At 41.5% G+C, this 25074-nt stretch overlaps 1 protein-coding gene across 1 annotated transcript in view; it reads right to left on the bottom strand.

The window, feature by feature from the left end:
- Nucleotides 1-25074, bottom strand: part of LOC115158082 (microtubule-associated protein 1B) — a 43291-nt gene that overhangs the window by 6671 nt on the left and 11546 nt on the right. The window contains exons 2-5 of the mRNA XM_029706588.1: nt 20067-20168; nt 4982-5064; nt 3836-3976; nt 332-3641 (exon numbers count right to left, since the gene is read on the bottom strand). Of these exons, the coding sequence (XP_029562448.1) occupies nt 332-3641; nt 3836-3976; nt 4982-5064; nt 20067-20168 (3636 nt within the window). The remainder of the gene's footprint in view (nt 1-331; nt 3642-3835; nt 3977-4981; nt 5065-20066; nt 20169-25074) is intronic.

Genomic DNA, 25074 nt, shown 5'->3' with positions numbered 1-25074 from the left:
CCAGCTCACTCATCTCCTGCTAGCAGGAAGGTTGCTCATTTTTTCCGTGGCTAAACCAACTAGGCTCGTAATTTACCAATTTTATTCGTATTTAAGGCACATGAACGTTCACATGTTCTAGAAGGCATTTCTGCCAAAAAACGCATTTTGATAAAAAAATTCAAATTCAAATTGCTCTCCTGTGAAGTAGTGACGCTTTACATACGCCTAGTTTCCTGAAAAGTCATATCTGGAAGGGGTTCCTAATGCTTTGTAAATTGATTTTAGAAATCAAGTAATAAAAGATTATCAAATGTCATCATTCTAAGTGTAAAACACTGTCTGTGCCTACCTGAAGAAGCTGACCTTGCAGTCCCAGGTCTGGAGCCATTAGTGGTATTGCGGGATGAAGGCCTTGTATCAAGACTTGAGGTGATCTTCAACGTACCAGTTGTGCTGCCAGTCTTGGTCTTGCTGTTCAGAGTCGTACTGGTGGCTGACGCTAACCTGTGTGTGACCCCAGCTGGTTTCTTGGTTTTTGTGGAGGTGCTCTTTGAGGTCTTGCTGGGAGCATCAGCCTCAGGGTCAGCCATGCAGGCACCGGGCTGGGGCGGCAAGGGTGGCAGGTCCTTCATTGGGGCTGGGGGAGGGTCCTGAGAGGAATGTTGAGCTCCCCAGTTGGAGGAGTGAGAGCTGGGATGGTCGTGTGGATGGTGGGGTGGGAAACTCCCAGAATCCTCATCAGAGTCCATGTCTGCAGTGATGGAGGGGCAGTCTTCAGTCCCTGGGGGTATGTCTGAATCTGTGGCTGTGTTGAGGGACTCACTAGCAGATGTGGGTGGAGTCTCCTGACCTTGTGGCGAATGTCGATCACTATGAATGACGCTTTGTGGCTTAGCTAGCTCCTGGGAGTGGTCGCTGTTCTCTGATAGTTCTCGCGGGCTACCAGTCGCTAGCCCCGGAGACAGATGCTGTTGGTTCTCTGGGGACTTCGGGTGCTTGAATTCACAAGGTGAGACCAGGCAGAGGTCAACGTCATGGGGAACGTCGGGGAGAAGACCTTGAAATCCAGTAAGGCGTTCCTCTGAGCCGTCCCCTGGCGGGCGCATGTTATGACATGTCCTCAAAGGTAAGGACATCCCCATTTTGGGGTCAGGATCAGCAAAATGCCCATTCGAGTAGGACCTGTCCATATGGTCTCCCTTGAGTGACTCGTCAATAGATGGGAGCACCTGTTCAAAAGACACGGAAAGAGACTCATCAACTTCTGTCGAGTGTGGGGAACCGATTTCAGCAGGCATAGAGGTAATATTGGGGGAGACAGAGTCCGGCAGCATGAAGGGACTCAGTGTCAAAAGGCTTGATTGCTTCTCCTGGGACGATGTAGAGTTCTCTAGGTTCCCCCTCAAGGAGCCTACCTCAGAGTTCCTGCAAGAACCCATGACATGGCAGTCTTCAAACCCAAGGCTAGGCACCCTTCCCCCGAGACTACTGTCCTCACCAGAGCCCTGAGCATCCTCTTCAGGTGATTGGTGGAAAGGGGTATGCCCAGCACTATTAGGGGCTGAGTCAGCAGGGGAGACCAACTCTAAAGTCTTCTCATCTGAGCTGGCACATGCATCTTGTCCATTTCGCAGGGCCCCATCAAGAAGCCTGTATTCAGTTGGTGTTATATCAAAGTTCACACTGCGGTCACTTTTAGGAGTTTTGGCAAGAGGTGAAGTGGTTCCCAGGGCCTTCTCTGGATTTGGGAGTGTCTCCATGCAGCGGAACTTTTCTGGACTTTCCAAGATGTCGCCCTTCTCTGCATTTTCTCTTGATCCATTCTCTGTTTCAGGTTGCGCCATTCCTTCATTGTTAGCTATAGTGTTCACTACAACAGCAGTCTTTTTCTCTGACTCTCCATTTTCTGCTCTGAGCTTCTCGAATTCCGCTGTCATGTCTTCAGGCGTTGACATCTTAGAACGATCAGCATCCCCTTCAGAAGCTTTTTGATTCTCTGTCTTTTTACTCGTCTTTGACTTTCCCCCCTTGTTCAATGAGTCTTTCTTGGGGATTGCATCCTTCTTCAAAGTTCCATTCTTGCTTAAGGGCTTTTTTGCTTCTGCGTTTCCTAATGAAGGTCCAGCTGTCACTTTTTTGACATCCTTGCTGACAGGTTTTGTTGGTTTCTTCTCATCTGGCTTGATTTCCTTCTTGATCTCTTTCTTTGGATCAGGTTTGACATCTTTCTTTGGTTTTAGACCAAGAGGTTCTTTCTTAATTGGTTCTTTCTTTTTCTCCACATTCTCATCCTTTTTGGCAACACCTGCAGAGGCTTTCTCATCCCTCTTTTTGACTTCTTTTTTCTCATCCTTTAAAGGTTCTTTCTTTGTCATAAGCTTTTCAGGCTTTGGAAGTCTTTGTTTAGCATCCCCATCCTTCAATTTCGACTTCTCATCCCCTTCCTTCTTTTCTTTAGGAGCAATGTCACTTGGGCCCTTGGGCTTGGTCTTCAGGTCTTGTTTTTTAATGTCCCCACGTCCAAGTTTGTCCTTCAGCAAGGCACTGCTAGGTCTTGAGTCCCTGGGAAGGGACTTAAGGCTCTCCCGACTCTCTGCACGTTTCGGTTGTTTATCTGATTTGGATGCTTCAAGGTCCCTGAGGCTCACGGCGGGGTGTTTCAGGAATTCTAGATGCTTTACTTTATCAAGTCCTTCAAGAATCTTGGCCTGTGGAGTACACCCAGGGAAGAGAACTCGAATGATCTTCTCTTGAGTACTGGCAGGATGCCACACCAATAGAGCACAGATGGAGACGAGGCACGGCAGGGGTATCTCTGAGCCTTTCATGTTAGATTCATTGCCGGGCCAGTTCTTCATCAAAGCCTCAAGCTCTTTACTGCCTTTGACTGGGTTAAGAACATACAGCTCTAGACGACCGACTCCCATCTTCTGGAAAAGTATAACAGGCTCAATGGTGGGTCCATTTGAGCGACTAAGAGGCTCTGGATTGATTGTTAGCCTGTCAAGGTGCTGCAACGTGAGTGCCACCTGATCGCAGCTCCGCAGCTCTTTGGGATCACCCTCGAATGACTTCAATCTCTCTGGAGCATTAAGGAAAACTATGCCAATATCAGGGGAAATTAGATTTTTCATCCAGTCCTCATTGATCTGAGAGTCGGCAGACTGTTCATCCTCGAGTTCTACCACTTTCCTTTGTAGAAGACTGTTCACCCCTGGAAGATTGTCAGTACCGATGTGGGTGAGGAGCAGGGAGTCAACTCTGTCCAGATGTCTAACCAGTTTCCAGAAACAGGAGCGTGGATCGGACCCACCGTTGACCAGGATGTTGAAACCGTTAACAGCAAAGAAGGCAGAGTCTCCTCTCCCACCTGGAAATACGTAGCAGCAGGGGCGGGAGAGTTTGAGGAAGCCCACAGTACTGGGGGGCTCCAGCAGCTCAAAAGAAGACTGTAGCTCCAGGGACTCGGAGAGGTATTCTGTGAACTCTTGCAGACCTTCCATTTCAGGTAGCACTGATGGCAGGTTTGTTTTGATGTCAATGAAGTCTTGTAGGTTGTGTTTCTCCAACACTGAGTTCTTCCACACCCCAGTGTTAGGACAACTCAGTGTGAGGCTAGCTTTTTGTGTAGGGTCTGCCGAGCTCAATAACTCTCCAATCTATTCAAAAAGATAGAATGGTTTGATGTAAAATCACTTGACCAGCTTATTAATAATGCTTTGAATTTAAATCTGTAACTTAGAATATACACTGATTGTACAAAACATTAAGAACACCTGCTCATTAAGAACATTTGCTATTCCTATGACAAATGTCTGGTACACTCCGTGTATATTACAGTAAAATAACTCACCTCTTCATCAGCAAATATCTGAATGAAGTCACTGAGAGAGAAACATCCTGTTTGTAAGACCAGGTCTCCTGCCTCTTCGACACATTGTCCAGCAAGAACCAACAACTTGTGGCGAGACACATCAGATATAAGCCGGCGCACCTAGGGAAATGGAAGGAAAAGTAGTCTATACAATTCCAAATAGGGCAATAGTTTAGATTGTGCTTACTGTCACTGAAAATAAAGAGAAACAAGGCCCCTCATTCAAGTTTTTTTTTTGTATGTTTACAGTCTATAATATGATAAAAAGGGAACATGGCAAGATAAACCTTTCTTCATCTTGATCCAAATTACATGCATACTAGCCAGATCGGATATAAAAAGGCTGCACACAATTTGTTTTGGTGCCTTAGGCCACAATCAACCCAGATGCTGATTTCAATGTTTAGCCTACATACAATGTTATTAAGTGATCAATAAAAAAAGTATAATGTGTTAATATTTTCATGATAAAAAGGCAGCCCCTCAAACTCCATGGTAATATTCTATTGTTACAAAAATTCTCAAATGACTCATCCCCCCATCTTTTCCAAGAGAAAATATTTCAGGAATTACTGTTTACATATTCTCTTTACAGTACTAAACATACTGCAAACGTTGTTCAGCCATGACATTGAAATAATTTCTGAATTTACCAGCAGATATGCTCATACAGAATGAGAACGCAAGAGATTATTTCCCCTAACATTAAAGGCATTCTGAAATATCGGTGAATTAAGCATCACAAGCATTAGCTGACAAGCACAGGCTGAAGTAGATTGTTGGTTCAAATGAGGAAGGTTATATTTCATTACAGCAACGACAGGATATGATTTCCAGTATGAAATGAGAGCCAGATGGCAGGGCAAAGAACCGTGTAATGTGATGGCAGTGTGTAGTGCAGGTGTCATCTGAGCAATTGGATCCTTTCCATCTCAGGACAAAGCAATTGTTATGCAAAGCAGAGCATACCTTAGTAAATATCCTATTGTCATTCTGAACATAGTTTATTTTCCAGTATTTTAAAATGAATTTGGACTACACAAAATATACCTTGAAACCGAATTAAGACTTCAACACCGAGGTCTGACATTCAACAGTGAAAGATGTAGCCTAATTAAGTCTCACCTCTGAGCAGACCAACTCATGGGATGGGTTCCCCACCACCTTGGTGTCTAGAACGTCTCCACTGTGCTGCAGTGTCCTCTGGCCTATAGGGAAGGAGGGAGAAAGTGGTCAGAAACCTGAGAGTGAGGGAAAAGGCTCCTGGGAGGTAGAGGTTAAAATGGAACCTAGCCTGTTCCTTTAGACCTGACAACAAGGGGTACTGGGCAATAGTCTATGGATTGTTTACAGACTACACCAGAGACTGATGGTTGGAATGAAACCGTCCAATGGCCGTATGCTATATGTGGATAGTTTGGGAATAACACACAATTTACAGTAGCTATCCACTAAAAAGGTAAAAAAGGTTGGGAAAATCAGATGTCAAAATATATCTTTTTACACAGTAAACCAATTAGCAGATGTAGATCACTTCAGCTCAATCAATCAATTAAATGTATTTATAAAGCCCTTAGTCTATGGTGTAGTCTGTTAGTCCAGACCAGCTCACAGTTAGTCTTGACCACAGCCAGAGAAATATCCGTGTCAGCATCAGAAACAACCAGTCTATGGAATTGAATACCTCTGTAAAGCGAGAGAAACAATGCTGCGCCAGGGCTTGATTTGAACTTTTTTAGCCACTTATCACAATTTTTTCACCATTGAATGATGCAAGGAACCACCTTACAAAACATAACTCACTACCATCTTTTTTACCAAACAGAATCAGACAACAATGTAGGCTACACTCTGCCTATTGGCTTCTTTGCGTATTCAAGCCCGTCTCAAAATACAACACTGACCCTTTAAGGCTCTCCTGGAGGATGGTTGGCCACCATTGGTGATACCCTGATGAAGACAGCTTCGCTGTCGAAACGTTGGTTATTAAAATTTTTGCATCTGAGCTCTTAGAGTGTGCGGCTTTCCTTTATTTTCTAGTGTTCTACTCCGCTAGCCAGCACCTCGCCTCTATAGGTGTGCGTTTCTTTTTTCTAGATTGGCCACCATTGGTTGCCAACGTTTAGCTAAAAATGATAAAGTTTTATTTCTTCCTATTATGAGGTCAACAACGTGTGTATTAAATGTGCCAAAATGCATTTAGCAGCAAAACACAAGCATTTCTTTTTATATATTTGTTACCTTTATTTAACTAGGCAAATCAGTTAATCTCTACAGGATCGGTGGGTCCCCCACAGGACGGTTGAGCTAACGTTGGTTAATGTGATCAGCATGAGGTTGTAAGTAACAAGAACATTTCCCAGGACACAGACATATCTGATATTGACAGAAGGCTTCAATTATTGTTAATCTAACTGCACTGTCCAATTTACAGTAGCTATTACAGTGAAGTAATACCATGCCATTGTTTGAGGAGTGTGTACAGTTATGAAGTTAAATGTATTAATAAACCAATTACACACATTTGGGCAGTCTTGACACAAAATTTTGAACAGAAATGCAATGGTTCATTGGATCAGTCTAAAACTTTGCACATGCGCTGCTGCCATCTAGTGGCCAAAATCTAAATTGGCCTTTCTCTTGCATTTCAAAGATGGTACAAAAAAGGCATATTTTTTTCTTTTTAATATCTTTTATCAGATCTAATGTGTTATATTCTCCTACATTCATTTAACATTTCTACAAACTTCAAAGTGTTTCCTTTCAAATGGTATGAAGAATACGCATATCCTAGCTTCAGGTCCCGAGCTACAGGCAGTTAGATTTGGATATGTGATTTTAGACTACATTTTGAAAAAAGGGGGGCGGCTCCAAATTCTTATTTACAATGACGGCCTACCCCAGCCCAACCCGGACAACGCTGGGCCAATTATGCGCCGCCCTATGGGACTCGCAATCACGGCCGGATGTGATACAGCCTGGGGTTCATGTGACAGAGATTAAAATATCTGTTAGAAATTAAGAAAGCGGGGAGATCTAAAGATGCATCAACTAGCATGGGTTACTAATATGCCTAGGATTATGCCTTTGGCTGCTGGACAATAAAACAATGAATAAAAAAATGAAAACCAATATAACATGAGAAAAATGCTGGTTTCAATTGCATATTAAGTGTCTATAAAATAATACATTCAACACTATGGTCGTATTTTGGCTAGGATAGGTTACTTTGAAACAGTGTAAGACATGCTTCATAAAATGACCTAAAACGTACAGGGTTTAAACAACTAAGTTCATGGTTAAATGTTGACCGCCTCCGCTCAGTTTCAGGTGGGTGATGTGTGCGGTGCGCAACAGGCACTGTCCTTCACTCTCAGGTCTTGTGGCCATTTGATCTGAATGAACCGTGCCTCGAGCATGTCGACAGAATAAAGCCTTTAGACGTTAATGTTAATTATCCTTCATTATATTTGTCAAACATGACTGGCGTTTAGCCCATATTTATGTAATAAAAAAATCTAAGTTTGCCTCCATTTTCTGGCACCTCATGTCCGCATAGATTTGGACAATATGCATATCTACTACAATGACATGTAGGATTTTTTATTTATGTACATGAAAAATGTATTTGAATATTATTCCAATGTTGGCCTCTGATCCAATTCTGGTCGCAATAATGGTTTTATATATTTTTTTTACTTATCCATTCGCACAACTTAAAATCTATATTCTTCTTGTCCAACAATTTTTTATTTGTTTTTACTTTTCCCGGACAAGAAGACAACAGTGAATGTCGAGCCCTGTGCACAGTTTGAGGCACAGAGCTTTGCATAGCACAAAGATAAACCCTGGGCTTGCAGTGTGACTAACTTTTAGTGCAGGTCTGAAGAGAGAATAGGTCAAAAACAAGGCAAGGCACTGAAACCAGACAAGGCTGAAGCAAAAACCAAAACATGACTTACCAGTAGTTAGAATGTTCTTGGTTAAAAAAATGACATGTATACAATAATGCTATAAAACTCAAGAGTAACAAAAAGGCAACACTTTTATAATATCATATTTTTTGTTTTAGTCTATATTTGTTTAGAATTCTAGTTATAAGCAGGCTTCAAAAGCTGCAATGCCATGCCGAGGCTATTCAGGCTGAATAAACGACCTGTGAGTCAAAATCCTACTGCGTCACATGACAGAATACAGTGGCATTCACTCATGTGCTGCGCCCAACAGCATCCCCATTTAACCTACAATTTTCCACACCGAATCCACACCGAATAATTATTAGGGGTGGGCGTGGGGACTGTTTTATGACTGGGGTAGTGGAGCTACATGTTCTAAAAGGTAAAATAATCATGGAAGGCCGGTAGAAATCAAGAACTATGTTTTTTATGGGTTCTATAGGTAACACACACTGTATGGCTAAAAAGTCTGTGGGAGCGAGAGAAAGGACTGCCAGTGAGATAGAAGGAAAAACTCAAAGCAGAACTAACAGTATGAACATTTACACTGCAAAAGTTCCGTCACTTACTACACTATGTCTGCTATATGAACAACAGCTCAAATGCACATTAACCAAATGCTCAGTAGATCCAAAAGTGAGTGGACAGTTACCCAAAAACCCAGCACAGGTCAGGTTGTTGGTGTGGATGGTCCAGCCAGCCAAGAAGGGAGATTTAGAGTGTAATTGTTGCTTGCTGTAGTCACACGTGCTAGCAGGTATTGAGCCTCTTATTGAATTACCACCCCATTAGGGAAGTAACTATGATATATTGGAACATGGAGATCATAGTGCTCAGTCACTCAATTATCCAGTGAACCAATCATTGACCACTGTCTGATAACGCCCACCCCGAGTACATGAGATTGCGTCATTACATGAAGATAAGTTGGTCATTGGTTATCGCCAGTCCCCTGAACATCACTGAAGTGCAGAGAAGGTAGTTGTGAGCAGCATTGAGAAACCAATGTCGTTGGCGTATCAACTTCCCACCCTTGTCATTACCCTAGTCAACCCTATTTACTGCGCTTAGAGAAGAGGAACCATTCTTTCCAGTCACCAGAACATGTGTAAAAAAGAGACATGCTCAAAGAGAGGGCCTCAGCTCCAACCTTGACCCTTGTGTAGAGACGAAACCCAACACATGAGAAAGCACTTCCTTCCTGTCAGCTAGTCGAGCTACGACGTTGCTATGGCAACAGCTGCAGAGGCTATACACAGCCAGAGAACACAATAGCACAAGGAAGCAAATAATTAAGTTGACACAAATTATCTTAATTCTATTTTGGAATGATTCAACAAGGGCCATGACCAGATCGTGTATATAATGGTCCATCAGTGTGAATCTCTCAGAGAACAGATATTAGTTGAATCCATGAATAACTATAATCATTTAAACAAAAGGCTCCATTACCAAGGTTCAGGACTACCACAGCCCTTTTCTCCACATCTCCTTCGTGTCTGGTTGAGCCCTGTCCTATCAGAGATGTGGCCCCTGCAGGGAGAAACTTGAGCAGCACACAGGGCAACATCCGACTCCCCACCACAGTGAGACAGACATTGTGCAAATGAAAACCAGCTAAACTGGACTTAAGGATTACCCTAAAACAAAATCCACGCTCCGTTCCCCTCATCCCCCTGCCCTCTTTGACGTCTCATCTTTGATGGCTCTCTGGGAGTTGGCTCCATTTGCCCCTTGGGGCAGATCCTTTCTTCCACTGTCAGGTTCTTATTGTACATACACACATTGCAATGTATCATTCTGTACTGCTGGAAAAGACAAAGCTGAAAGCAGCCTGAAATATTCACAGCGATATGGCTGAAAGGAAACAGAGCTGGATGGTTCCAGTTTCTGCCTTTATTCTTCAACTGGATGAGTCAGACCGCAAAGCAAAGGTAGAACAGATTTGAAATCAGGATTTTGAACGAGGAATATCTTTAAGATTCTGCCATATTCCAATCCTGGCTTCTTTCTGAGGTGAATTGTCGTTCTATTTTAAGGTTTGCCATTTTCAGGTGTATCCTAGCACACACTGACATTTTCAACCTCTCCCTGTCCGAGTCTAATACCAACATGTGTCTGAATACTTATGTAAATAAGGTATTTCTGTTTTACATTTTTTATAAATTTGCAAACATTTCTAAAAGCCTGTTTTTGCGTTTGTCATTATTGGGTATTGTGTAGATTGCTGAGGATGATTTTTTAAATCCATTTTTAATGTTACAAAATGTGCAAAAAGTCAAGGGGTCTGAATGCACTGTGTATAGCCTACTCGTTCAACAACTAGAGAGAGGGGGAAGAGATAGGCCAGTGGAGTTGCCAGCAGAGATACGCGAATTGCGCAAAAGGGGAACAGTGAAGACAGAAAAAAGAAATATCAGCCGGAGTTTACTCTTATCAATATGTGGTTGCACAGATTCAGATAAAGCACAAAAAAAAAAAAAATGGAGTGTCAACATGACACAAATGTATCAACGGCTGAACATTAGGTTACGGACAGGTTGCGTGCGTGCGTTTTTAATTTTCGAATGGTTGTCAATTTCATCTTCATGCCTATCACAGCTGTCTCCATCCCCCTTGACTTTCCTCGTCAATGTAGATCATATACTACATTGATTTAGCGTTATCCTATAACGTAGACCATTTTTTAAATATCCTACAGAAAGGATTTTAAGCTAATACGTTTTTGGGAAAGGACAAATGCGATTTGATTCTGTCAGAGATGTGCTGCAGGCGGCTTTGATTGATGGGTCATTTTAGGTGGGTGGGTGTGCGTGTACGACTTCATTAATTCTCTACGTCCATCAAGAAAGTTTCCTAAAAATAGGCCTAGCCTGCCTGTCTGGACTTTATTTCTATCTGATTAAAGAGATGAACTGTCTAGTTGCAGGGTCAGCATATGTGCGAGGATTGGAATGACGACAGGTGCCAGCATTGGGTTTCCTCTCTTATTAAATGGAGTGCGACTGAATGAAACGTAGCCAAGCGCCTTTCATGAGTCATCCCATAGGATGCATAAGCTTATATTTTAACATTTTCAGCAGCATATACGTTTTCCAGTAGTATATAATTTCTCTCATTACTGCGTCCTCTCTACCCACTTTGAACAACATATTGCCACAGAGAATGACCGCAGCAGCATTGGTGACGTTATGCAAATTGTTTGATAAAGTGGAGGGGGGGAAAAAAAATACTATTTTTCTTGTTGTTGCAGAAAACACATTTATTTATAAACATTCAGCATCTGACAAGAGTGCATGAAAACAAACTATTTGATATAATGCAATCTGATTTTATGATCGAAAGAAATTATTGCACATTTTCTAAGGTCCATTTTTTTTCAAGGGATATTTGAAAACACAAATGGTCAAACCAGTGTTGATTTCCATGACACCTATTAGACACACACAATCAAACCAAAACAGTGTCTAATTCACGACTCGCATTGCAATTTCATCATACAAAGCTATTATTGAAAGCCAATTTAAACAAGTTGAATTGTCTGCTTTCCCAAAGCAATCAGATTTAAAAAAGGTGCACTATGCAGAAATCACTCCGACATTTCCTGGTTGCTAAAATGTTTACTGTTTTGGTTAATATGACAAAACAAGCAAATATAGTGTAGAGAATAATTGTACCATCTGAACTGCTGTGAAATAGCTCTTCCATAACCAAAAATATTGTATTTTCAGCTGTTTGAAGCTGGTGTACAAAACCGAAAGTAAAAGACGCAAAAACAAAAACGTAAGAATGGGAAGCATAGAAATAGTGCACTTATAATAGCTTTACAACAGCTTTACTAGCGCTTCTTTGACTTGCTTGCAATGACAGATCTATAACTCACATTTCTATGTGAATTTGGTCAGGTGACCCAGAAAGTTACATATTGCAGCTTTAATGCCAGTGACATACATTACCCTGTTTTCATCACAAAGAATCCAGAGCGGACTGCTTGAAGGACATTAGTAGTAGTCTTAACTTCTCTAGGGTAGGGGGCAGTATTTTGACGTCCAGATGAAAGGCGTGCCGAAGTAAACTGCCTGCTACTCAGGTTCAGAAGCTAGGATATGCATATTATTAGTAGATTTGGATAGAAAACACTAAAGTTTCTAAAACTGTTTGAATGATGTCTGAGTATAACAGAACTCATATGGCAGGCAAAAACCTGAGAAAAATCCAACCAGGAAGTGTGGAAATCTGAGGTTTGTAGTTTTTCCAGTGATTGCCTATACAGTATACAGTGACTTAGGGTTCATTTTGCACTCCCTAAGGCTTCCACTAGATGTCAACAGTCTTTATAACCTTGTTTCATGCTTCTACTGTTACTGGGGTAAGAATAAGAGCTGATTCAACAAGTGGACTGCCTGAGGCCAATGAGTTGTTTACTGCGCAGTCACGCTGTTCCTTCTTTTTCCTCTGTAATGAATAGGCTATTGTCCGGTTGGAATATTATCGAATATTTATGATAAAAAGACCCCAAGGATTGATTGTAAACATCGTTTGACATGTTTCTACGAACGGTAATGGAATTTTTTGACTTTTCGTCTAGGGTTTTGCGCTCGCGCATTTTGCCTTTGGAATAGTGATCTGAACGCGCGAACAAAACGGAGGTATTTGGACATAAATATGGAGTTTATCGAACAAAACAAACATTTCTTGTGGAAGTGGGAGTCCTGGGAGTGCATTCTGACGAAGATCAGCAAAGGTAAGTGAAGATTTATAATACTATTTCTGAGTTTTGTTGACTCCAGAACTTGGCGGGTAACTGTATAGCTTGCTTTGATGGCTGAGCTCTGAACTCAGAATATTGAACAGTGTGCTTTCGCTGTAAAGCTATTTTGAAATCTGACACAGTGGTTGCATTAAGGAGAAGTGTATCTATAATTCTTTCAATAACTGTTGTAAATTTTATCAATGTTTATGATGAGTATTTTTGTAAATTGATGCGCTCATTCACTGGAAGTTTGAGGCAAAACATTTTCTGAACATCACGCGCCAATGTAAAATGGGGTTTTTGGATATAAATATGAACTTTATCGAACAAAACATACATGTATTGTGTAACATTGAGTCCTGGGAGTGTCATCTGATGAAGATTGTCAAAGGTTAGTGATTCATTCTAGCTGTATTTCTGGTTTTTGTGACACCCATCCTTGCTTGGAAAATGGCTGTGTGGTTTTTCTTGTCTCAGCGCTGTCCTAACATAATCTAATGTTATGCTTTCGCCGTAAAGCCTTTTTGAAATCGGACAATGTGGTTGGATTAACGAGAAGTGTATCTTTAAAATGGGATATAATAGTTGTATGTTTGAGAAATTTGAATGAGATTTTTGTTCTTTTCAATTTGCCGCCCTGCTATTTCACTGGCTGTTGAATAGCGTGTCCCACATACCCCAGAGAAGTTAACCTTGCTAATAGAAAAAGGACAAATTCATTTAACAGGGATAATATTTTTTATATTTCACCTTTATTTAACCAGGTAGGCAAGTTGAGAACAAGTTCTCATGTACAATTGCGACCTGGCCAAGATAAAGCAGAGCAGTTCAACACATACAACAGAGTTACACATGGAGTAAAAAAAATAGTCAATAATACAGTAGAAAAATAAGTCTATATACAATGTGAGCAAATGAGGTGAGATAAGGGAGGTAAAGGCAAAAAAAGTCCATGGTGCCGAAGTAAATACAATATAGCAAGTAAAACACTGGAATGGTAGATTTGCAGTGGAAGAAAGTGCAAAGTAGAAATAATGGAAATAGAAATAACATATACAATAAAATACTGTAAGTAAGGCGTGATAAGAAAAAGGCAAGCTTGACCTCAAGGCAAATGTTTCAGGATCAGAAAGGAGATGAGGGCCTGGAACCACAAATATATTTTGAGCAGCCAGACGACGTAAGGATAAATAAATCTCTCTCACCCACCCAACTGGGCTTCAGAGTGAAGAGATAGAAACCCACCCAACTGGGTTTCAGACTGGATTATCCACGAGAACTGACTCAAATAAGGACATTTTTGGCACTATCCTTGGAGTTCAGACGAAGGGAATTGGATGTGTACTACCAAACAGTTGCATTCACAGTATGTATATGCAATATGACAGTAGTACATACCAATACATCCCCAGTCATGAAGAGATTTACAGTAATAACCACTGTTAATAGTTTAGGCTTCAATACATGGACATCATTTGAACATGACAAATTAAATAATGATAAAAGCAGCTCTGATAAAAAACGAAATCCCATTGAAAACACAAGTAACTGCCCAAATAAAGGAAACTCCAACATAGTGTCTGAATAGGGTGTTGTGGCACCACGAGCCACCAGCTTCAAAGCACCTTGGCATGAATTTGACAAGTGTCTGGAACTCCGTTGGAGGGACGCGACACCATTCCACAAGAAATTCCATCATTGGGTGTTTTGTTGATGGTGGAGGAAAACGCTGTCCCAGATGCCGCTCAAGAACCTCCCATAAGTGTTCAATTGAGTTGAGATCTTGTGACAAACACAGACACACCACTTAAACCGCCTATGCTCCTTTGAGACCCTTCTTTCAAAGTCACTGACATCTCTTCTTCTAGCCACGGTAGCTAAATAATGGGCAACTGGGCATTTGTATACATGACTAAGCATGATGGGATGTTAATTGCTTAATTATCTCAGGGACCACACCTGTGTGGAAGCACCTGCTTTCAATATACTTTGTAAAACACATTAGACTTGTCAATCATGGGCTGGTGCCATCAGGGGAAAATGTCAGCCTGGAGCCCTGCCCACTGTAACAGGAGAAAATGTCAGCCTGGAGCCCTGCCCACTGTAACAGGAGAAAATGTCAGCCTGGAGCCCTGCCCACTGTAACAGGAGAAAATGTCAGCCTGGAGCCCTGCCCACTGTAACAGGAGAGTCAGCCTCACAAGGGCAGAAGTCCCCTTTTCCAAAACAGATATCTATCAGTATCATATTCATTAGAGGTCGACCGATTATGATTTTTCAACGCCGATGCCGATTATTGGAGGACCAAAAAAAGCCGATACCAATTAAAATCGGCCGATTTTTTTAATTTTTAATTTTTATTTGTAATAATGACAACAATACTGAATGAACACTTATTTTAACTTAATATATCAATCAAATCAATTTAGCCTCAAATAAATAATGAAACATGTTCAATTTGGTTTAAATAATGCAAAAACCCAGTGTTGGAGAAGAAAGTAAAAGTGCAATATGTGCCATGTAAGAAAGCTAACGTTTAAGTTCCTTGCTCAGAACATATAAAAGCTGGTGGTTCCTTTTAACATGAGTCTTCAATATTCCCAGGTAAGAAGTTTTAGGTTGAGGTTATTGTAGGAATTATAGGACTATTTCTCTCTATACCATTTGTATTTCATATACCTTTGACTATTGGATGTTCTTATAGGCACTTTAGCTCAGTTGGTAGAGCATGGTGTTTGCAACACCAGGGTTGTGGGTTCGATTCCCACGGGGGGCCAGCACAGGAAAAAAAAAAAATAATAATAAAAATAAAAAAAAGTATGAAATGTATGCATTCACTACTGTAAGTCGCTCTGGATAAGAGCGTCTGCCAAATGACTAAAATGTAAATGTAAAGTATTGCCAGTGTAACAGTATAGCTTCTGTCCCTCTCCTCGCCCCTACCTGGGCTCGAACCAGGAACACATCGACAACAGCCACACTCGAAGCATCATTACCCATCGCTCCACAAAAGCCGTGGCCCTTGCAGAGCAAGGGGAACAACTACTCTAAGTCTCATAGCGAGTGACGTTTGAAACGCTATTAGCGCGCACCCCGCTAACTAGCTAGCCATTTCACATCGGTTACACCAGCCTAATCTTGGGAGTTGATAGGCTTGAAGTCAAACAGCGCAATGCTTGAAGCATTGCGAAGAGGTGCTGGCAAACGCACAAGTGCTGTTTGAATGAATGCTTACGAGCCTGCTGCTGCCTACCACCGCTCAGTCAGACTGCTCTATCAAATATCAAATCATAGACTTAATTATAACATAATAACACACAGAAATACGAGCCTTAGATCATTAATATGGTCAAATCCGGAAACTATCATTTCAAAAATAAAACGCTTATTCTTTCAGTGAAATACAGAACTGTTCCGTATTTTATCTAACGGGTAGCATCCATAAGTCTAAATATTCCTGTTACATTGCACAACCTTCAATGTTATAATTATGTAAAATCCTGGCAAATTAGTTCACAACGAGCCAGGCGGCCCAAACTGTTGCATTTACCCGACTGCGTGCAATGAACACAAGAGAAGTGACAATTTCCCTAGTTTAATATTGCCTGCTAACATGAATTTATTTTAACTAAAAACGCAGGTTTAAAAATATATACTTCTGTGTATTGATTTTAAGAAAGGCATTGATGTTTATGGTTAGGTACATTCGTGCAACGATTGTGCTTTTTTCGCAAATGCACTTTGTTAAATCATCCCCCGTTTGGCGAAGTTGGCTGTCTTTGTTAGGAAGAAATAGTCTTCACAGTTCGCAATGAGCCAGGTGGCCCAAACTGCTGCATATACCCTGACTCTGTTGAACAGAACGCAAGAGAAGTGACACAATTTCCCTAGTTAAAAGAAATTCATTTTAGCAGGCAATATTAACTAAATATGCAGGTTTAAAGATATATACTTGTGTATTGATTTTAAGAAAGGTGTTGATGTTTATGGTTAGGTACACATTGGTGCAACAACAGTGCTTTTTTTCGCGAATGCGCTTGTTAAATCACCCGTTTGGCAAAGTATGATTCAATGATAAATTAACTGGCACTGCATCGATTATATGCAACGCAGGACAAGCTAGATAAACTAGTAATATCATCAACCATGTCTAGTTAACTAGTGATTATGTTAAGATTGATAGTTTTTTTATAAGATAGGTTTAATGCTAGCTAGCACCTTACCTTGGCTCCTTGCTGCACTCGCATAACAGGTAGTCAGTCTCCTCGTGGAGTGCAATGTAATTGGCCATGATCGGTGTCCAAAAATGCCGATTACCGATTGTTATGAAAACTTGAAATCGGCACTAATTAAATTGGCCATTCTAATTAATCGGTCGACCTCTAATATCCATTAGCTTGCAGCTATAGAGTAGCCTAATTACTAAAACTGTGTCACTCTGCTTGGTAATGTTCCTCCAATATAAATGTATATTCTAACTTATTTGTATTAGGTATTTGTCATGAATTAGCCCATTCTGGATAAGGTTATACTGTAGGCCTGTGAAATGAGAGCAAGGCAAGGCACTGTGTGGCACACCATGTGCCCCCTGATGACTGTCATGCTCCTCCATCCAGCACTACCCTGCCCAGTAGCACTCCTCTAGTGTAAAAACACACATACAGGCTCTGACGCCCCACATTCCTCAACAGCTAGCCTGCCATTAGTCAGCCTGCTGCCCGGAAGAGGCTCTGCAGCACAGATTCCATAGTGGAGCACTGCAGTAACATAGTATTCCTTTTACAGAGTTGCGATAGCCTGAGCTAGCATGAAAGTGCAAGTGTGGATGTATTGTGGGTGTTGGGGTGTGACACACGGGTTGTGAATGGGTGAGGCCTGAAAGTTGGGCGAGGTAGATCTTGATACTTGGAGAAAGTTGCCCCGAGGATAAACCAATGTTCTGGTGACTGAGGGAAGATGGGCTTCAGGGCGAGGATGGTGCAGCTGTGGCAAACTATTTTCAGCTGTGAGGTCACACACACACACACACTCACTCTCTCCTCCCACTCTCCCTGTGATTTCTCTCTCTGCTTTCCATCAACCAACCAGTCTCATTCCTCTGTCCACCCCACTAACATCGTCACTAACTCTCCACGCTAACTACACAGCAAAGATACAAATAACAGTACGAAGGAGCTACTCTGCTGAAGTTGTATTGTCGAGGCGTAAAGGAAGAACACTTGAGGCCCAATAAGATTTTCTCCAGAGTACAACTCTAATTGCAATATTTCTACGGCAATAGTCTGGTGTGCGTGGCTTTTAAGTTATTCTACAAGTAGACAAAAAGGAGGTTGCTTGTTGGCCTCTGGATCTCACAGGAGTGTTCTCACCTTGAGAAACCTGACATTTCTAGGCGTCAGTAAACGACATCTGGCTATGCAAGACAACGGCTGCTGTAACTTAGGTTGGTCGCTATCTGGGCTTTGGAAAACGTCACTTAGCTTAAATTATAAACTGACCTGACATGAAGAAACAGCCAGCTGGCCACTGGTAGTGGACAGCACCCGTTACCACCCATGGCATTGCATACACCTTCCCAAGCCAGTCAAATAAAACACTGACTCATGTCTATCATTAGCGGCAGATAACCAAGAAGGGCACACGCTTTCTGCCTTGACCAAGGCTGGTGATACTCTGCTAGATTTCTCAAGTAGATGTTTGGCTGAGGAGAAGTAAAGACAAAACAAGGATTGTTCTCAAAGTCAATTCTAGAATTTTTCCAGATGTAATGTCGATTATCTGGATAGAGAAATAAATAGCCCACTCATCTGAAAAGTTCATCAGTCTATCCGAATGAGGCTTTTCAGTGAAGCTGAATTGAAAGACGCTGGCAGAGCAACCAGACATAAAAGGTGGAGTTATCACAGGAGATAAAATCTCGTGGGGAAGCGAGTTCCATCTCCACTCGAGTGTGAAGATGCTGGGCAAGTGTAAACTCGCTGGTGTTTGCCTGACTGAGCAGACCCTGACCAGCCGAGCACAAGCGGCTTGCAGCCCCCAGCTAACGGCTGCCACGGCCTCTCGGCACGCAAACCCCAAGTCCAAGGGTACTGCCGTGTTGCTAACCACTGTGGCCCAGCATGCCAACAGCAGGGAGGGAGACACACACACCTAACAGGGATCAATAATAGAATGCAAAATGGATTGTAAGTTATATAGGAATGTAAGGAGGTTCCAATGGCTCAGTTTGTTGGAGCATGGCAGAATGGATATTCTCATTCAAAGCAACTCTTGTACTATTTAGAATGAGTGACTAATTTATGCTTATGGCATCTTCTTTAAGAACTGTGACTATCATGAGATGTAACAATGTGTTTCACAGAAAATTAGTAATGCTTTTTTTGCTTTTCATCATGTGTCTTTGCTCAGTTTCACAGCTGTCGAGTTCGAAAAGTGGGTTATAAACCGCATTCACACAGATATTCAATGTAACTCATTGAATGAACTTTGATAAGGAGCCGGACAACATAATGAAAATAAGAGCAGGCGTACAAGTATGGGTCAATATTTGGACAGGACAAATAATGGCATCATTTAGGTCGATAGCGCTTCAGACATTTGGCAGCTCACGGATAGATCTGGCATTGAATGAACAATGGAGATTGAACATCAGCATGCAAAGGTCAAAGAGAATGGTGAGATTTTTTAAGACCTAGCTAATTAATGCTACCTATGTCAACAGGAGTTGGCATTTCGCGGTAACGATGAGTGGCAGCAAACAGGCCCAGGGACAACTATGTGGAACTACTACATGCCTTTGCTGAAAAGAAATGAGCAGTTATCAACCTATTTAGAGACCGCCACTGTGTTTGCTTTTTGCTCACGGGCTATGATGGAATTTTCCACCGTATCAGTGACAATGAAAGCACCGGAACGGCAGCGGCAAGACTTCTAGTTCCTATGAGTGATTCGAGCTGAATTGCAATGAACTGGGCCTGGCAGAAAGCGAAACTCATAGTAAACGGAGTATAGAGGGGGCGAATCTACGACAACATACTGGACAATATCTATCTTCAGTAGAGAGCCAGGTTTGACCAATTTGGTGAACTTAATTGCCTTGGCTCAGTGGACCGCAAAATTTTTTTTGAACAATTTCACAACACCAGCAAACGAGAGCCTGTCAAAATATTCCAAGTACCGTTCAGAAATGGTACAACACAAATCACCTGGACAGCTCCTTAGCTTCTTGTTCCAGCATGACCTGACACAGACTGTGGCAAGTTACTGCAGCTGGTCCCCACTATACCAACCACAACAGCAAACATTAAGACGTCATTTTCTGCGTTGAAACGGATAAAGACGTACAGTCAAAACCAAGCAGATCAAGGACAACGGATCCCTTGCCATGATCACCATCGCATCAAGAGACTTAATACTGAGGGCCAACAGGGAGGTGTTTTACAGTTCAGTCACTGATGTTTTTACCCAGAAGGATAGATGGATGGGAAAAAAAGCTCCTTACCTTTTATTTCTTCCGAGAAGAAGGCAGAGTGTCGAGACACAAAGAGCTTGAGCTGCTCGTCCAGGTTACAAAATGTCAGGTCCACATCCCATGAGCGGATGCCTGTGAAAACACACACACCAGGGTGGTTAGGAGAACACTCAATACTCAAGTCAACAGCATGTTCAAATATTCAAACCAAACATACACTTAACATGACAGGCACTTTTACTTATCAGAGACTATGAAGTGAGATTCCAAAGGCCTTGAGGAAAGTGAAGTATCATTCATTTGACATAGAATATAATATCCTATTCTCGTAACGCAAGGCAATGCTAGCTATTGTGGAGTTTAGTTGCACCCTGACAGAGGCCATACAGACTTACAGTATAAGTAATTAGCCAGAGGTTGAGGTAGAACATTCCCAGGCTCAGAGTAGCTTCATAATAACATACACAGACATAACATAGCCCTCTGCCATTTTTACAACCCGATTATTGGACGACACAGCCCAGTTTAATGAAATCGTTGAGGTTTGTGTTAATAAATACCATGCAGCTGATAAGTGAACAGACGCCTTAAATTCCTAGACTCAATGACATAGCAGAAGTACAATAACATTATGTAAAAATTGAGGAGAAAGGGAAGGATTCAAACTGAAACTACAACTGGGGAAGCAAAGACTTCAGGGATGGGCTGAGAGACTAACTCACAGACAACATGGAAAATGCTACTTGTGTACCGGTAATGAAATTACAAACGAATTGAGTTAAAGCTGCAATACGTAACTTTTGGGCTAGACCAGCTTCAAACAGCTGAAAACACAATATTTTATGGTAATGGTAAATATATTTCAAAGCTGGATTAGGTGGTACAATGATTCTCTACACAATGACTGCTTGTTTAGTCAAACTGAAATTAGGCAAACTATTCGAATTTTAGAAACTAGGAAAGGGCGGAGCAATTTCTGCATATTGCACCTTTAATAAGTAACTCACATACAGTAAACAATATAATAGGTTATGGCTCTGTCACTGTTGGAGATACTTTTTGTAACGTCAACATGCTATAAATACCATGCAGCTGATAAGTGAACAGACGCCTCAAATTCCTAGACTCAATGACATAGCAGAAGCACAATAACATTATGTAAAAATAGACTAAATACAATAAAATGACCAAGACATGAACTAAGAGTATGGCAAATGGATAATAAGACAGAATATAATGTATACATTTCATCTACAATTTTGCTGCTATTAAGCTATATAGCATAGGTTAAAGCGTGGACCTATACTGCTTGAAAAATGTATACAAAGGGTATATGTCTGTCATGTCTAATGTGCTACACGGGTGTAGTGTCAAATTCAAAATGGGAGGGCACAGAATTCATATGGTCCATATGACGTGCCCTGCATGACAAGAGAGCTACAGTGCCAAGAAACACCACTGCAGTAAAGGGATTGGCCATTTACGGGCTTAAGCAGCATGTGGTGATGACATAACTAACTAACAGTGGGAGGGCAATATCAGATTCAACTCTACTACAAAAAGAAATGAATGCTATTTAATGAATTTAATAATCTAAATATGTTAATGAAGACATACTGTAGGCCTATTTGAACACAAAGGGCAAAACACAAAAAAACTCATTCCCCTGCCTATACGACCATATGTATGATGAATCATGAATTTTCACAAAAAATGTTTTGCAGAGAGATCTGCTTTTGAATTCGCTCACCATAGTGAAGATCAAGAGGGATGACGACAAAGCAAGAGGAAGCAGTCTCCCCTTCTGTCTGGCTGGGACAAATTTAGCTCTGACCTCAGCGGCATATGTTATTTTTATTACTTCTCCAAAAACGGAGAATAAAGCAGTCTTCCGAGAGGACAGTATCTCCTCAACCAATTGTATTCATTGCTCAGTTCCTGGCATGAACATTTTAACAAAAAAAGGTGAGACCACTGGCCTAGGGGCCAGCCCAAGGTTGTTTCATCTCATTCTGGAACTACTAAATTAAGATGGGACGATATCTATAAAATTCATTATTATACTCTGTGGCACTATTGTTAGGCTCCTGCTGAACTGTGTTTAATAATTGGCAAATTATACAGAAAAGGGCTGGCTAATTAATTAAATTAATATATATGAGATGTAATTATTTAAAAAAGGACGAATGCGTGTTGCGCTGAATGAATGTGCGTGTTCTGATCTCTGGGTTTGGGCATTCCATTCTGAACTGTTGGGAATTACAATCAGCCATTCTAGACTGAACTGCCACTAAAGACATTGTGTTGATATGATTTCTCATTCCTGTAAAACTCTGTTTAAATGTTGATGAAGTAGTGCTACGGTAGCCTACTGCTATGTTCGTTGAGGATTTTGGCAAGCTCATTCAAATTACCCAGAGAGCAGAAGGATATTATTTTGTCACAATGATCTAGCCAAGCACACTCTTTTAGCATGCATCCTATATATTTTTTTAAATTATGTTTGTGACACTGAATGACTTGGGCAGCACAATATAACTTACTGCCCTTTGATCAGGAAAGGACGATCCAATCACTGAATACCGCACCTATATAACAATTCATAGTTTCGTTTCTAGACTGAAAATGTCTCAGAAAAGCACCAGGCTAGGGAAGAACATGGATCTGGGCATTACTTTACTTCCGTATAACCTCAACAGGCAAACATCTTTGCCTGGCAGTGATTTGGAACTTGCATTGAAAAAACCTTGCCATTTGTCCTGATTTGCATGCACATTCTGAGTGAAATTAATTGATTCAAAAGGAAAACAGTACTAAAAAGGGTCTTACTGGACTCACCAGCTCCCGCTTTCTCTTGTTATGCACTTTACAAGGAACACATGACTGGCTCAACTTTTCTGGGGAACTACGGTAAGTTTCATAATGTAACATGTGAAATGAAGAACGCAATCTGCTTTATCTCCTAACGTATTGCACAAGTTGACAGCAGGTATTAACTTAAAAAGTTGCTACAAATATTCAAAATCATTGAAAAACTTCCCAAAAAATTGTTGACGGCCGGGCGATATGACGATAGAAAAACATCTATCATTTCATATTATGCTCTATCGTTAATTTCGTTGTGTCGCAAATCACTCTTTACGACAATATTGTTTGGCAATTGCAACAAACATGGAGGAGAGTGAACTCAACACAGAGCACGGAGACCGTACCTAAAAGAGGGGCTACTTCGGTCGCATGGACATGGTTTGGGTATGAAAAGTCTGACAGACCAGAAAACTGTCCACTGCAAAATATGCTGCAGGCCGGTCCCGACAACAGGCTCAAACACCACTAACCTCTTACCACCTACGCAAGAATCATGTGAAACAGTACAAAGAGAGTCTACCCAAAAAGGTACAGTCGAGTGATCAAAACAAACCCCTGACTCAGACGTCGCAAGAGGCTTTGCCCGCGGCACACCATATGGCAAAGAATCACGAAGATGGAAGGAGAACAGCTGCCATTACAACTTAAATCTGCAAAGACATGGCCCCAATTTACACGGTCGAGAAACAGGGGGTTTCGTGAGTTGGTGCAAACACACGACCCAAGGTACCAAATACCTTTTATTTGTTGAGTATAATTCAAAATGTAATAAGAAATAGAGCTTCACATGTGGTCATTTTATGTAAACTATTCATTGAATTTACAGAAAATGTGTATATCGTGATATGTATCGTTATCGGGATATGAAATGACCTATATTGGGATATGAGATTTTGGCCATTTCGCCAAGCCTTATTTGATGCTATTGAAAAAACATCCCATGGCTTTTTCCAAATACCCGAGTATATATACTGGTTAAGCCTGTATACCGCCCGAGACTGATTCACAGATGACACAATCGCTATTGCACTCTACACTGCCCTTTCCCACCTGGACAAAAGGAACCCCTACATGAGAATGCTGTTCATTGACTACAGCTCAGCGATCACCATAGTGCCCTCCAAGCTCATCACTAAGCTAAGGACCCAGGGATTAAACAACTCCCTCTGCAACTGGATTCAGGACTTCCTGATGGGCCGCACCCAGGTGGTGAAGGTAGGTAACAACACATCCACCACAGGGGTGCATGCTCAGTCCCCTCCTGTACTCCCTGTTCACCCACGACTATGTGGCCGGGCACATCTCCAACACCATCATTAAATTTGCCGACGGCACGACGGTGGTGGGCCTAATCGCCGATGACGATGAGACAGCCTACAGGGAGGAGCTCAGAGACCTGGCAGTTAGGTGCCAGGACAACAACTTCTCCTTCAACGTCAGCAAGACAAAAGGAGCTAATCGTGGACTACAGGAAACAAAGGCCTGAGCACGCCCCCATTCACATCAACGGGGCTGTATTGGAGCGGGTTGAGAGCTTCAAGTTCCTCTGTGTCCACATCACTAAGGACCTATCATAGGGCTGGGTGATATGGCCCCCCCAAAAAAATATTTATTTTATTCATTTTTAAATTGGACGGTATGACAGTGTTTTGGATTAATAAGAGTTTTTCCACTTGCTTTATGAGTAGTGCGTGACCCTAGGGTGGGAACACATACATTCTAAGTGACTTCAATGGGTTTTTCTCCCTTCTGATTGTTTTATACTGTTCAATTCAACTTCAACCAAAAAAAAGTCAGCATTTCCTGCACTCATTTGAGATCATTTCCACACTGCCACGTAGGGCTGCACGATACGCACAAGAAATCTGGGCCTCATTTTTAACCAGTTGTTGCAATTGCGATTTGACAGGCGATTTAGAGCAAAACACTTGGGTTAACTGTTGGAATCATGGAAATAGAATGACTATTCTAATTATATAGTTAGAATATAATAGTGGGCACTTTGAATACAGTGTTGTTTGACATGATAATGAATGGAAATGCCAGGGAGGAGTTGTGACAGGGTTGGAACTAAAGTGTTGATATGTGTTTCCTAGGGGACCCTATAATCTTTAGCTACATTGAACGTTTTCCCTTAGCTACTTCATGTAGCTAACATATTCTTGCTTTG

This window comes from Salmo trutta, chromosome 22 (genome assembly GCF_901001165.1).
Source record: "Salmo trutta chromosome 22, fSalTru1.1, whole genome shotgun sequence".
NCBI lineage: Eukaryota > Metazoa > Chordata > Actinopteri > Salmoniformes > Salmonidae > Salmo > Salmo trutta.
Note: the sequence above shows the minus strand (reverse complement) of the source record. Positions and strands in the feature narration are given on the sequence as shown.